Genomic DNA, 15,977 nt, shown 5'->3' on the forward strand with positions numbered 1-15,977 from the left:
AAGATATGTTGGAAATTAATAAAAAAAAACAACATTTTATTCAAGCGATGCCTTTCAGGACACTCAAAGGTATCTTGAGGGGTGGTGATGGTGCAGTGGATAAGACACATGCCTTTGGTGTGAGAGACCCGGGTTTGTTTCCCCACTGTGACACATCCACCATTGTGTCCCTGACCAAGACACTTAACCCCTAGTTGCTCCAGAGGCGTGCGACCTCTGACATATAAAGGGGGTTAAAGGCTCTAGTTCCCAAGATGGAGAGGTAGGTAGGTGCCAGGTTGTGGTGGGCTTTAAAAGGGAGGAGTAGGGTCTTAAACTTAATCCAGTATCACACAGGAAGCCAGTGAAGTTCGATAAGAGTAGGTGTGATATGTTCAGATGATTTGGTGTAGCTGAGGATTGCTTGCAGAGTTCTGAACCAGTTGGAGTCGATTAATGAGTTTGATGGGGATACCATGGGTGAGGAGAGTGACAAAGGCGTGGATGAGAGTTTCAGTGCTGGATTGTGAAAGAGATGGTCAGAGTCTTGGAAAAAGGCAGTCCGGGTGATGGTTTTTCTGTGGGATTCAAAGGACAAGGTGTTATCCAGGATGACACCGATGCTTTATACTTTGGATGACAGAGTGACCGGTAAAATATCACTATTGATAATGAGCTTTTGCTGTTGAGAGAGGGTGGATTTGGAGCAGATAAGAAGGATCTCTGTCTTGTCGCTATTTATTTGGAGGAGGCAAACGTTCATCCAGCTCCTGATCTCTTGAAGGCATTTGATGATTGAGATGGGAGGAAGAGGCGGTGGGTTTGGTGGAGAAAGAGAGTTGGGTGTCAAATTGATGTTTTGGTTTTGCAAGATCCTCCCCAGAGGTAGGAGGTATATGATGTAAATTTATATATATATAATTTTTTATCGTTTATATTTGAATTTTATTGTTTATATTATGTGAATTTTTGCTTTGGCAACAGTGTTTATCTAAACATCCATGCCAATAATGTTAATTAAAATTGAAATATGAGACCTCTTCACTCCTCCCTCCCCTCCTCTCTGACGGGCAGCTCATGCCGCGTTCGAGACCGGTGGGAACTGGGAGATTTCCCAGTTGAAACTTCTGATATCCGACATCAAAGCGTTCCAGGTGCATGGTGGTGCATGACGTCGAAAGTGAACGAAAACCATGGCTAACCGTGACAAAGTGTACACACACTTGCACCCTCACCAGTGTTTTAGGTGTTAATTAAAAGGATGGCAGTTTTAATGCAAACAACTGACATAAATAGCCTATACGGTACTAGTTAACTGTGTACCCCTCTAGCTACATCAGTTGGTAACCCTCAAGTCAGTCAATGTTGTAGGTTACACTTCTTAATGCATTTTTAACAATAACTTTTATGCAGAGAAGATGACTTGATGAGATTGTTTACAGTAGCCAGCTACCTAATAGCCCTAACATATTTCTACATCAATGTACAATGTTCGTTTTAATTTAAATACATGCAATATACTTTTTATTGCTTTTTAGTTTATGGTTTACCATTTACAATGTGTGCATCCATGGGCGCAAGTAGGAAATCCGACTTCAGGTGGAAGCGGGAAATTTCCCAGTTCCGAGTTGCCTGGAACGCAGCATCACGCCGCGCTGCTGCCACGTCATCAGAACATCCGTCACCACCAACAACATCCAACATGGCGGCGTCCGTCCGGGAGAAGCAGGCAGGTCTGTCGAGCTGAGTTTTTCTTTATTAACGGTTGTTTTCAGCGGCAGGCGGCGCCGTTAACGGGCCGCAGGGAGTTTAAACAATCCTGAGTCTGACAGAAGATATTTCTTCCGGACTGTCATGCCTCTAACCAGCTAACTAAGCCACTCTTCATCTCAAAGTAGCCGCTAGTTGAGCTGATAAACTGATGTTTCAGTTTCGCTACAGATACAGAAACTCTTCCTCCTCCTCCACATACAGACTAATTCACTAACCTGACTGTTAACTAGTTCACTGAGGAGTTAAACAGCCACTTAGCTTGTTAGCTAACAGTACTGCTAGCCTTCTAGGTCCACTGTTAGCTAGGTGAAGCTAGCATGTCTTTATCAGTGAAGAAATAGTAGCAAATGTGATACGTTTGAGTGTCTTAGAGCCTCTCTGAAATTACAGGACCTTTGATGGAAACTGAATCACCCCCCTATTAAACTCTAAAATGCGTGCCCTCAGAAAAAATCAAGCTGTGTTGTGTCCATAGGTGTCATTTACACTGGGGACGCTGGCTTATTCTGTCCCCATCACTTTTTCGAAAGCATTTGTTAAAAATGATCTGAAAAATAGTTTGCAACAAGAAATGTTAAATAACCAATGAAAACGCTTTGTGAAATGTTTATTTGCACGATAAGCATTTGAAATAGCTCTTACTGGCCCCGGGGGTCAAAACTTGCTACTGGGACACAATTAAAACTAGATTCAAGCAGAAATGTCTTCCCCAACATGTTGACTGGTTTACGTGTTGATCTGTGTGTGAACAGTCTGTGTGTGTTTGTACCTGCAGTCGCTCTGAAGCGAATGCTGAACTTCAACGCTCCTCCTCTGAAGAACACTGCAGCTGAGCCAGTATGGAAGGTAACCACACACAAATACACATCTAAAATAAAATACACGTTGAATATTATGTAATAAATAGAGCAGACAAGGCATTGAACCTTAATACTTTCTAAGTATCTAATTGTGGATGTAACAGATTTTTTAGTCTTCTCAGCAGATCAAGATATCAGAAAATATATTATTTTGGTTTCCATAAACTTATCAGTGACATTTTTGGGTGTTCCTGGAGCAGAAACTCCACTCATGGTATTTAAAGTCAAATCAATTTTACTGTATCGTGTTTCCTCTGTCCTCTGCTTTAACCTTGTGTGTGTGTGTGTGTGTGTGTGTGTGTATGTGAATGTGTGCGGATGCAGGTGTTGATATACGACCGATTCGGACAGGACATCATCTCCCCGCTGCTGTCTGTGAAAGAGCTGAGAGACATGGGCATCACTCTGCACCTGTAAGGGACACAAACGAGACTGAACCCCCCCCCCACCCCCCCCCAGCTGCAACATTAAAAGTGATAAACACACATACAGTCAATGCAGGACTTTTACTTGTAACACAATATTTCTACACTTCTACTATTCTTTATCCACCCCTGTCTAATCCTAACCTGAACCATAAGTTTTATGCCTTCAGTAAGTCCAAAGAGAAAATGTCCTTCCTCTGAGGGTCTGAAACTGAAATCAGTCCTCACAAAGACAGAAAGCAGTCTCTATATTTAAGTTAAGTTAATAATTTACAGCTGTCATTAAAACAACATGTTAAATTTAGTTTGTGTGTATTAGTCTGCTTCACACAGACAGAGATCCTATCCCAGATGTTCCAGCCATCTACTTTGTCATGCCCACAGAGGAGAACATCGACAGGATATGCCAGGTTCTTTCTCGCTCATTCCCGCACACACGCTCATTGAGCAGTTATCATGGACCTCTTGTTGAAACTTGTGCATGTTAGCATTCTCGCATATAGCTCGTTAACATACTTCAATACAATACAATTTATAATCAAAAGATAGTGTAAATAATTGTGCGTGTGTGTGTGTGCGTATAGGACCTGAGGAACCAGCTGTATGAGTCATACTTTCTGAACTTCATCTCTGCCATCAGTAGAAGTAAACTGGAGGACATCGCAAGCGCTGCTCTGGCTGCTAACGCTGTCAGCCAAGTCACTAAGGTTGCACTGGTTACTCATATATGTTTAAAGTAAAGTCTGATGAGATTATATGCAGTGATGTTACATTTAATATTATATATATATATATATATATATATATATATATATATATATATATATATATATATATATATGGTTTTTCTGTTTCATATAAAAGAATATAGTAGTGTGTGCTGACTAATATAATATCCTGTATCATACACAGCATATTAAAATGATTACTGTTCATTCTCTACATCTTCTGTCCAGCAGTCTAAAGCTTTGAAAACGACACCACAGCTGAATCAGTTTCTTGTAGAGTTTTTGTATTAGATTTATTAGTCAGGTTTTCATTATTGTGTCCACTCCGCTCCACAGTGCAATGACAGCAGGAGCAACAGTTCTGTTTGATAAATAACTGACCCATGGTGTGTGTCTGTCTCAGGTGTATGATCAGTACCTGAACTTCATCACTCTGGAAGACGACATGTTCGTCCTTTGCCATCAAAACAAGGAACTCATCTCCTACCACGGTAAAACACACACACACAGTTTGTGTTTATGCAATTAGCAGCAGTGGTGGCAGAAGTACACGGATAATTTATTTAAAGGTTAATTTCTAAAAACTGGGCCAAATTTTCCACATATGTTGGTGTTGAAATGTTTAGGAATCCGTGCAGGAGATGCCTTCAGTCGGCAGGCACAACATTGTCTTTCTGAGTAACTGTCCACAAAAAGTCCTTTTTGCCACTGACATTTACCTACTAGTCATTTTGACTCAAAAATATGAGAACATATGGTCCAGCTTTAAAATTACTGAGATTATCCTGTAAGTAAAAGTAGTAATACCACACTGAAAATACTCCACCACAAGGAAAAGCCCTGCTTTTGGTTCAGAAAAAGTATGTAAGTATTATCAGCTAAATGTAGTTTAACTATCAAAGTAAAACTCATAGTGCAGTAAAATGTTTCTGGATTAATATTAGTGCTGCATTAATGTGGATGTTACTGCTTAATTAATGTGCATTTTACTGCTGTATATGTTTAAGATTGAGCTAATTTTAACGCCTCTATTTCCTGTTTAATTTATATTATTTATAATAGTTTAATTTACAGCAGTACATCATAATCTATAAGATCATCACATGTTTGTTGCGTCGCTGTCCTGTGAGAACCATGTACCTCTAAAAAAGTCAACTTTTCATGAGCTCAGAATAACAGCCAACTCTAGATGGGATCATTTAATTCTCACCTGTGTGTCTCACCTGTGTGTGCCTGCAGCCATTAACAGAGCAGACATCCAGGACACAGACATGGAGGCCATCATGGATACCATCGTGGACAGCCTCTTCTGTTTTTTCGTTACTCTGGGTGAGTTTGTGAGACGAGCTGCAGCTCTCAGGTTTTTCTGAGGATTCTGATGTATGTTTGAAATGTCCGTTCAGCACAACAACGGACTGATGGATAAAATATCAAATTAAGAAAACTGTGTTCTATTCATCTTATATGAATATATTTTGTTATTCTGTTACCAGGAAGCCAACAAAATGTACAAATACTGCATGTTGTCTGTCAGTCTGAGAAGTAGAACAAGACTGACAAATTGAGAAAAAAAGTTCTGTCTGGAAAGTCTGAACCTTCTCTCATGTTAAAGAGTGCAGAAAGTTATTCATCAGGATTTAACAGTGATTCGGTCATTTTACATGTACATTATAGCAACTTTCTACCACACAGATATTACTCATCTTGAAAAAAGTCATTCTTACCAGGTATATATCTCTAACCTACCTGCCCTGTTAGGTGAGTTAAAAATTGATTTCATGCTGACTGCACCTTTATGAACTTTCATCTGGTGGTTGAAGCAGTTTTGTCTTTCTCAGTGTGGTTCTGGCTCTGTCCAGTAGATGGAAGTGTTGACTTATATTTCCCAAAGACAGGACGGTCGAGTTCAGACTGATTCTTCTAATTTAAATTTTTATAGCATTATGGATAGCTAGACAGAAGAGTGCTTAAGTTCATTTGAATTGAGGTTGTTTTATTGTGGTAAATAAAATGAGTGTTTATTATACTGTTGTTGTTCATCAGGCGCGGTGCCGATCATTCGTTGTCCTCGTGGAAACGCAGCAGAGATGGTCGCTGTGGTGAGTTCATTCTGACGTCAGCCAATCTCACTCGTTCAGTGACAACCTTTTCATTTAGGTGGATGTCAGATGGAAACCTCTCTTCAAAGTAAACTTGTCAGATATGATACAAGCAGACATGTTTGTAGTTTTAATTCATTTTTGAATCATTATGATGAAGCGCCTTTATTTTTCTGTTTTTTAATTTATAGGATTAATGAAAAACATTCATTCTTTGGTAATTTTATACATAAACTGAAATTGAGTTTCCAGAAACTTGGCTATATTATAATATATAATTTCCTGTACATAGTTATTCCAACATAACATTACATATACTGTGATAGAGGATTTTATCCTTATAATCATATTGTTATCTGTGTGAAAACATCAGCTTTAAATGAACTGAAATATTTATATTTGTGTGCTAGAAAAACTTGCTGTCATAACTGAACTACAGCTTGTGTGGTGTGTGTGTGTGTGTGTGTTGTAGAAGTTAGATAAGAAGCTTCGTGAGAACCTGCGCGACGCCAGAAACAGTCTCTTCACCGGAGATAACATGGCCGCCGGACAGTTCAGGTAAACCATATACTACATGCCCGTCATGAAGGTGCCGTGGTGTTTCACTAGCAGATCAAAAATGTGCTCTGTGTGTGATTATTCTTTTCTCCTCTACAGTTTCCAGAGGCCTCTGTTTGTCCTGGCAGATCGTAACGTGGACATGGCCACGCCCCTCCACCACACCTGGACCTATCAGGCGCTGATCCACGACGTGCTGGTGAGCACTTGTCTTTCAGAATGAGCTTATATACATTTTCTAGTAGTTCAGTATCAGCAGGCTGATTGTTTAAATGAGTGAGACAAAGAGAAGTAAGATAAGTGAAGAGGAGGTAAGATGACAGAAGCTGACCATCTTTAAGGACATTAATGTTTAAATCAAACATAAAGCAGCTGTTCCTGTTTATGGGTTGAGGGCCGATCTCTTCGTCTAACATCATCATCACTGAACAGCAGCATGCAGAGCCAGAGCGCTGTCAGCTGGTGAGGTGTTGAGGTTAATACTGACAGCACGGGAATGTAGCTCTTCATGGATGTGTTATGTAACACGTCATCAGCACACATACACACCTACTGGCACCAGCAGACCAAGATTTGGCAAATACAGTGTAAAAACATCAGTCTTAACAAGTCATTTAGTCTCTCAAATTCATCCTTCAGGACACATTTTCCTTCAAAGGAGAAAAATTCAGCCAGTTTTTTTCTGCAGTCTTGCTGATCTGGACTTTTGAGGCTAATAGAGGTTTGAGTTGTAAAAACGCCTGATTATACATCTGAATAAAAAAATAATAAATGTTTAACATAAACAAGTGTTTTGATTAGGATACACCAATTTTTTTTTTTAGGGACTGAGTACATGCAGTTAATCTTGAAGTGAAAGAACCGCAGCAGGGCGCCGTCAAATGAACCGCTGCAGGGCACAGTCGAGAACCGCAGCAGGGCGCAGTCACAGGGTGCAGTCATATGAATGGAAGCAGGGCGCAGTCAAATGAACCGCAGCAGGGCGCAGTCACAGGGTGCAGTCATATGAACGGAAGCAGGGCGCAGTCAAATGAACCGGAGCAGGGCGCAGTCAAATGAACCGCAGCAGGGCGCAGTCAAATGAACCACAGCAGGGCGCAGTCAAATGAACCGCAGCAAGGCGTAGTCAAATGAACCGCAGCAGGGCGCAGTCATAGGGCGCAGTCAAATGAACCGCAGCAGGGCGCAGTCACAGGGCGCAGTCATATGAACCGCAGCAGGGCGCAGTCACAGGGCGCAGTCATATGAACCGCAGCAGGGCGCAGTCACAAGGCGCAGTCATATGAACCGCAGCAGGGCGTAGTCATATGAACCGCAGCAGGGCGCAGTCACAGGGCGCAGTCATATGAACCGCAGCAGGGCGCAGTCACAGGGCGCAGTCATATGAACCGCAGCAGGGCGCAGTCACAAGGCGCAGTCATATGAACCGCAGCAGGGTGCAGTCACATGAACGGAAGCAGGGCGCAGTCACAGGGTGCAGTCACAGGGTGCAGTCAAATGAACGGAAGCAGGGCGCAGTCACAGGGCGCAGTCATATGAACCGCAGCAGGGCGCAGTCATATGAACCGCAGCAGGGCGCAGTCACAAGGCGCAGTCATATGAACCGCAGCAGGGCGTAGTCATATGAACCGCAGCAGGGCGCAGTCACAGGGCGCAGTCATATGAACCGCAGCAGGGCGCAGTCACAGGGTGCAGTCAAATGAACCGCAGCAGGGCGCAGTCACAGGGTGCAGTCATATGAACCGCAGCAGGGCGCAGTCACAGGGCGCAGTCATATGAACGGCAGCAGGGCGCAGTCATATGAACGGCAGCAGGGCGCAGTCATATGAACCGCAGCAGGGCGCAGTCACAGGGCGCAGTCATATGAACCGCAGCAGGGCGCAGTCACAGGGCGCAGTCAAATGAACCGCAGCAGGGCGCAATCAAATGAACCGCAGCAGGGCGCAGTCACAGGGTGCAGTTAAATGAACGGAAGCAGGGCGCAGTCACAGGATGCAGTCAAATGAACCGCAGCAGGGCGCAGTCATATGAACCGCAGCAAAGCGTAGTCATATGAACCGCAGCAAAGCGTAGTCATATGAACCGCAGCAGGGCGCAGTCAAATGAACCGCAGCAAGGCGTAGTCATATGAACCGCGGCAGGGCGCAGTCAAATGAACCGCGGCAGGGCGCAGTCAAATGAACCGCGGCAGGGCGCAGTCATATGAACCGCAGCAAGGCGTAGTCATATGAACCGCGGCAGGGCGCAGTCAAATGAACCGCGGCAGGGCGCAGTCAAATGAACCGCAGCAGGGCACAGTCATATGAACCGCAGCAGGGCGCAGTCAAATGAACCGCAGCAAGGCGTAGTCATATGAACCGCAGCAGGGCGCAGTCATATGAACCGCAGCAGGGCGCAGTCACAGGGCGCAGTCATATGAACCGCAGCAGGGCGCAGTCACAGGGCGCAGTCATATGAACCGCAGCAGGGCGCAGTCACAGGGCGCAGTCATATGAACCGCAGCAGGGCGCAGTCACAGGGCGCAGTCAAATGAACCGCAGCAGGGCGCAGTCAAATGAACCGCAGCAGGGCGCAGTCACAGGGTGCAGTCAAATGAACCGCAGCAGGGCGCAGTCAAATGAACCGCAGCAGGGCGCAGTCACAGGGTGCAGTCATATGAACCGCAGCAGGGCGCAGTCAAATGAACCGCAGCGGGGCGCAGTCACAGGGCGCAGTCAAATGAACCGCAGCGGGGCGCAGTCAAATGAACCGCAGCGGGGCGCAGTCAAATGAACCGCAGCAGGGCGCAGTCACAGGGCGCAGTCACAGTGCGCAGTCAAATGAACCGCAGCAAGGCGTAGTCAAATGAACCGCAGCAGGGCGCAGTCATATGAACCGCAGCAGGGCGCAGTCACAGGGCGCAGTCAAATGAACCGCAGCAGGGCGCAGTCATATGAACCGCAGCAGGGCGCAGTCACAGGGCGCAGTCAAATGAACCGCAGCAAGGCGTAGTCAAATGAACCGCAGCAGGGCGCAGTCATAGGGCGCAGTCAAATGAACCGCAGCAGGGCGCAGTCAAATGAACCGCAGCAGGGCGCAGTCATATGAACTGCAGCAGGGCGCAGTCATATGAACCGCAGCAGGGCGCAGTCACAGGGCGCAGTCAAATGAACCGCAGCAAGGCGTAGTCAAATGAACCGCAGCAGGGCGCAGTCATATGAACCGCAGCAGGGCGCAGTCACAGGGCGCAGTCAAATGAACCGCAGCAGGGCGCAGTCACGGGGCGCAGTCAAATGAACCGCAGCAATTTCTTTTTACGTATCTGCCAGCGTTTCCACTGATGCCGGTATATTTGATATAAAGTAATCAGTCAAACCATCGCCCTTTCCTATATATCTGTCTAACTCTATTTTTTCCCCCACTTATTCCTTATGATGTAAATAATTCCTTGTTTTAGGAATAATTTAGAAACAACTGTCAGCTTGAAACAAGTCAGAAAGAGACATGTCCATGCACCAGAGTCAAGAAGAGGACACTTCAAACAAGTTAATTTGTTTTAGAAACAGGTGAAATAATGTTGCTCAAATTTTACATTTTTTAACATCTTCATAAAAGCCCTCTGTTCAGTTTTCTTGATCCAGAATTTCTGTTGTGATGGTGCCGGTCCAGATGGCAGCACCGCCGCTCTCTGGCTTCACACTCTCTCTCCTCCCTTTCCTATAAACATGTCAGAGTCTGAACACAGACGTCTACCACCCAGCAGGAGACAGGATCTAAACACTAAATCTCCCCTCTCATCCCTCGGCCGTTCCCATGGTAGCTGCGATATTATGATCTGCTGTTGGTTTCTGTGTTGGTGACGAGGCTCTGTTCCCCGTCAGCCTTTGTCAAGATTCATTGTGGTGTAATTAGTAATGATGTGCTGTAGGACGGGCTGACTTTGGTATCCCAGTTAGTGTTAATGCTCCCAGGGATTCATCTGCTGGTCTTGGATCAAGTTTTATATTCATTAAGTGTCTCAGAATCACTGGGATTTTAAGGCACTCAGATCTGTAAACTCATGTTAAGATGATGACGTCTTTGGGTTTTCTTGGTGTTTTCACTTTGGATTCAGTGCATGCCAGAAACTTAAAGAGCTGTTTTACATCATTAAACACAGGAAAAACAATTCACAGTGCATAAAATGACATCGGTTGTGGTTTTATGATGAGCTAATAATACTGGCAAAACTATGGGCTGTAAAACCTGCCAGAACAATTAATGAAGCCACTGCTAAGGCATTCAAACATCACCTGACAATAGGTGGAAAAGATCTTAATAAATATGTGTGTTTCATCTGTGTGTTCACCAGGACTTCCAGCTGAACAGAGTGATGATGGAGGAGGGTGCGGGGACGGAACCATCTCCTGCCGGTGCCAGACCAAAGAAGAAGAGCAGAAAGACCTACGACCTGACTGCCGCCGACAAGTTCTGGCAGAAACACAAGGGCAGGTCAGTTCCTCTGGAAAAACAGTTAGAAGAGGGTTTAACTTTATACAATTTTGAATTCATTAGCTTTGGTGCAAGATTTAAATATTGGGTACTTAAAAATATTCATTCTGCCAATAGCAAGTGTTCCTCCAATAAAAGATATGACTTTCTTTAGAGAATGCAATTTTTACCCAGAAAGGACAAAAACTGAATATACCCTTATAATCTAATAACACATTTAGCCCCTTGTCCCACTGAATCCCTGGGGAGGTGAAATATTCAGTATTTAACAAGAAAGAGACATTAGTGGAAAGTGAGAAATAAAAAATCTTTACTATTTTAATCATCTGGTGACCTCTAAGATGTTTTTTGAACTCCTTGGGGTTGGAAACCACTTCACTGGGGTCTTGGATTAGGGCCTGTTTGGCTCCACTTCATTTTGTATTGGGTGTAATTATTCTTGGGTCTGTTTGTAACAGGTCTGACTGTCTGCGGGTCCTTTTCATATCAGTGCTCTTTTTTGAAAATGTATTTATCCACCACATGTTCAGTTTTCCTTTCACTCCAAACTTTCAGGGCCCTGAAGTAGGGATGCACCAAATGTTCGGCCACCAAAATTAATTCGGCCTAATACATCAAAAGACCGTATCAAGTTTACCAAACAATTACGTTGACGTGTCGGCAGTGTGGAGGCATTTTAAAGGGTCCGAGAAAGACGCAAAAGTCGCCGTTTGCAGACTCTGTACTGCTGAATTGTCTTCCAGCACTTCCACTCCATCTGTGGCTGACTAAGAAAAGGCAACAGGTCTGCTTTGAGTGTTTCTGTCACTTGTTTGTGAGAAGACGATTAAGCTAGCCGCACCTAAATTTGAAGTGCACGCATATTCAAGCCTTTTTGGTAATTGACAGGCAGATTAGTGACTTTATTCTGTAATTTTCTCTCTTTACAAAGACAAGTGTTGCAGTATGAGAGTCCTACCTGAAGAGAGGCTGTGAAGTCTTCGTGTTACGTGAAACGAGAACCACATACAACATTATTTATCAAATTGGGTCAGACTTGATGAATTTAGCGCGAGGATACACGTGTGACAACGCCCGGTTTTCAGAATAAGGTGTCTTTACAGGGCAAGATTAATTGGATTATTATATTCAGAGAAAGTATAAAACATATTACATGTGTCCATTTACTTTTGATGGACACATGTAATATGTGTAATATGTAATATTTACTTTACTGGACCCTCTCGGGCCTCGGACCCACCCACTATAGTCTCTCCAATTCCTGTGGGAAACACTGAGTCAGAAGCACATTTTGACTATTTAATTTATGCAATGGTAAATAAAATTGGCAAAATAAATGGGAAAAAAATTGAAAAACCTTTTTCGGGAAGGTTTTTCATTATATTCAGATTCGGCTTTGGCCATAAATTTTCATTTCAGTCCATCCCTACCTTGACATTTTTAATTTGGGCCACATAATAAAGATTTTGTACAATGCATCCGCTGTCTCAGTTATGATTAGTTGGCAATCGTCAAAATTCTGCTACTGATGAAGGCACACTAGGAAATGAGCCCCATTGTTATCACTATCATCTGGATTATTCATTGAAAGACAAAATGATATTAAAGGGCATTAGATGTAAATCGTAACCTTAAAAGGTATGTCTATATACTGATGATATGTTATTGTACGTGACAAGCCCTTTATCATCTCTTCTGTCCAAATGAAATGCAGATTTTGGGACAAACCCTTAAGGTTTCCGGTGTTGTGATTGTGTCATTGCTGAAGCCTGTTTTTCACATGGATTTAGGAAGTACAAAACTGGAAGCTCATTGATTGGTTAGAGGTTGAACGTACAGAGTGTTGTGTGTTACAGTCCGTTCCCAGAGGTGGCAGAGTCGGTCCAGGAGGAGTTGGACACTTACAGAGCCCAGGAGGACGAGGTCAAACGCTTGAAGAGCATCATGGTGAGACATAACATGGTAGTCAAAATGTCTGGTGGTAAACTATCCAAACCTCAGGTCTAATTTAGAGACCATATGAGTGTTTCGGGTCTCACCTGAGTCAGGGTCTATTCAGGGTTCTGTCTTCTTCAAGACAATGTCCAAGTCTCTGTGGTGATGTCTAAGCCTTCAAGAGCTTTTCCAAGTCATGAATATGCAGCTGGCCAATCACAGCGCAGTATAGGACTCGTTCTAACTGAGGTCCAACACTTTCATGGCTGCGCTCCATTGACTCTAATGTAGAAAGTTTTGTTTTCTAGCGTTTTCTTTTGCCGTATTATTCCAAGATATGGTCAAACGCTGTTCCTGGGACTCTTGAAAGGAGAAGTATGATTTATTCTCTTTCCAAAACCTAAAACAAATCCAGAAAAATGTCGGCTGTGGATCGTTCCTAATGTAATGTTAGTTAGCTAATGCTAGCTAACTTACTACTGAATGCAACGTTATAAAGCCCTACTGTTGTGGTTTTTAATGATTGTAATAGTGAGCAGAGACCTACCCAGCTGTACAGGAACAGTGTTGATTGTCCTCTTTCTCCATCGTCAGGTAATAAGGTGGTTCTCCTTTACTCTGTGATCGGTAGGCTTTAGCTTCTGTCTTTATTTTTTTCACATCAGTTTGACAGCCTGAATACAACCTTCAAATGCACAATGCGACTGCAAAACTGTCTCTTCTGCTTCTTTCTGAGATCTTTTTTTCCCCCCCGAAAGAATTGACAATATTTCTCCAGGGAGAGCAGTTACAGACGCGCTAAAAGTCCGACATGTCTGACAGTTAATTGGACTTAGCACCAGTAACTAAGAGGAGCGTGGCTTAGCCAAGGGTCAATTGAGGTCATATCCAAATTCCAGTGTAATGTCCAGGTCACCAAGGTCATATCTCACCCCTCAAGTCCCATAGGTCATGCCAGAGTCCCTCATGTCACGTCTGTGTCTCCGAGATGATGTCCCAAGTATCAATAGTCTTGTCTGATTCACAGACTCACAAAAGTCATGTCCAAGTTCCCAAAATTGTATCTGCTTCTCTGAGATAATGTCCATGTCACATCTAAGCTTTCAAGGGCGATATTGAAGATCTTTAATATCACGACCAATAAGGTTATAATAAGGAGAGGGAAAGCTAATATCTGGGGTGACTGGGTTCACAGTATACAAGTGGACAATGGTGACTGGAGTTGGACTATAGTGAAACTGCTGGATGGGGTTTCATGGTTTGAATTTGAACAGTGTATCACATTAGCATTGTTTGATTATTCTTTATTTTGTGTCTGCAGGGTTTAGAGGGAGAGGATGAAGGAGCCATCAGCATGCTGTCAGACAACACAGCCAAGCTAACCTCTGCTGTCAGGTACTGAACTCCGTATGCTTCCTTTGTTAAATAGACTGGAATTGTTTAGTTATGTACCATTCAATTACATTTCACAAAAGAACACTAAATGGATCTAATAACTTTCTGTTTGTAGCACCTTTTAAAGTATATAAATGATGGGTAAATGTAGACTACCTTTCATGCAGAGATCAATCAACAATTCCAGTGATGAAATGTGATTATGAATGTATGAAGGAGAACTGGATGTGGCGTTCAACGATGATAAATTCAGCAACACAAAAGAGCTTTTGTGATGCTCAGAAAAATGTATTTACCGTTTTCCAGCCACTCCTTTTGTAATGTGTGTGGGGAAAAGGCCAGTGTGCGTCACATGAACAAGTTGCTATAATCACTAAATGGCCCAGCGGTGCTTCTGGATGCGGTTTGGAAGAGATGCAGCCAGAAAGTGTTTCACAAAAACAGGATGAAAAGCAAATGTCAAGCAGAAGACATAAATAAAAACAATAAGAAAATTGGAAACAGTTCCATAAAACAATAACAATAAAACCCAAGAAATTAAATACAGTAAATAGCTAAATAACGTCTAAGGAGCTGACATAGATGAACTGAAAATAAAAGATAGATTAAAATATAGGTCATTCATTTATTTTTTAAACTACCAAGCAAGTTTGCTACTTTAAGATCCAGAGGGAGTGTGTTCAACAGTTTTTATGAAAAACATAAAAACATCTACAGAAAAGGGAAGACAATCTGAGGGTCACCAATATAAGGTCAAAGTTCAGGTTAGCCAGTGCAGTGTTGTGAACAGCAGGTTAATCTGATCTCTTTTTCTTGTATTAATCAGAATTAAGGCTGCAGCATCCTCAATTAGCTGCAAGTCTTTTTATGCAAAGAATAGATCAGCATTTCTGCATCATTTTGAGATGTCTATGTTTTGGACAGACAGCCAGATGCGGACTGCAGCTTCTCTTTTGCTTCTTTCAATCCTACAAGTAGAATTTCTGTATTCTGCTGATTTAGTTTTAAAAAGACATTGGACACTCAGACTAAATGACTTACTCTGACATGTGTTTGCATAAATAAATAACAGTCGTGTCTACTTTAAAAAGTATTTAATATCACTTACCCCCTAAAACTAATTAATGTGGTGTGATTCACGGACTGGCGGGATATATCTGGGTGGGAAAAGTGACTTCCAGCGAAGTGCCCTTCAGCTAAGTCACCCATCTGCTCCAGTGGATCATAGCGTTCCTGAGAATCTCTCTAAATGGAAATTTCCTTATTAAATTAAGGTTTAAGAGAAATTAGTGCAGTATTGTTACTCCTGCCCCCCCCCAGTGAATATCTGTAAAGAATGAATTTCAGTGCACAGGGAACATCTGATTAGATTTTTGGTTCACGCTCTGAGATTACCACCATTAAAACACAGCTGTTTTTTATCCTTAACCTTGAAACTGTCTCTCATTCCAGTCAGCCACAACAACCTGTTGGTCTGAATCAAGAATTTAATTTAACTGTAGTGTAATTGACAGGGATGTTTTTTTTGGTTTCTGTGTGACAGTCTTTCAGTAGTGTAATTATCATCTTTTCCAACGGGTTGAAATGTGAGAGACTCCAGTGCAAGGTGTTGAAACGTTGTGTTAATGTTAGTTAATGAGGAGCAGACTGAGGTGGTTTCCTTAGCGTTGGCGTAGAGGTCATGTTTTTAGGATCTCGGAAACGCCTGGAGGGAATTTCTTCATATTTGGCACAAACTTGGACTTGAGGATGATC

The 15,977-nt window shown here is 42.8% G+C and overlaps 1 protein-coding gene across 1 annotated transcript in view; it reads left to right on the plus strand.

Moving 5' to 3' along the window:
* The first annotated feature begins 1,631 nt into the window (after nt 1–1,631).
* scfd1 (sec1 family domain containing 1) overlaps nt 1,632–15,977 on the plus strand; it is a 40,197-nt gene continuing 25,851 nt past the window's right edge. Inside the window, exons 1-13 of the mRNA XM_038729257.1 lie at nt 1,632–1,712; nt 2,528–2,598; nt 2,937–3,025; nt 3,357–3,447; nt 3,622–3,744; nt 4,169–4,256; nt 5,005–5,094; nt 5,809–5,864; nt 6,337–6,422; nt 6,522–6,621; nt 10,753–10,892; nt 12,749–12,839; nt 14,149–14,222. Coding sequence (XP_038585185.1) covers nt 1,682–1,712; nt 2,528–2,598; nt 2,937–3,025; nt 3,357–3,447; nt 3,622–3,744; nt 4,169–4,256; nt 5,005–5,094; nt 5,809–5,864; nt 6,337–6,422; nt 6,522–6,621; nt 10,753–10,892; nt 12,749–12,839; nt 14,149–14,222 — 1,130 coding nt within the window. The 5' untranslated portion in view covers nt 1,632–1,681. The remainder of the gene's footprint in view (nt 1,713–2,527; nt 2,599–2,936; nt 3,026–3,356; nt 3,448–3,621; nt 3,745–4,168; nt 4,257–5,004; nt 5,095–5,808; nt 5,865–6,336; nt 6,423–6,521; nt 6,622–10,752; nt 10,893–12,748; nt 12,840–14,148; nt 14,223–15,977) is intronic.

The sequence above is a fragment of the Micropterus salmoides genome, unplaced genomic scaffold, assembly GCF_014851395.1.
Source record: "Micropterus salmoides isolate LMB-PRFRI ecotype aquatic unplaced genomic scaffold, ASM1485139v1 Ms_hic_scaffold_19, whole genome shotgun sequence".
NCBI lineage: Eukaryota > Metazoa > Chordata > Actinopteri > Centrarchiformes > Centrarchidae > Micropterus > Micropterus salmoides.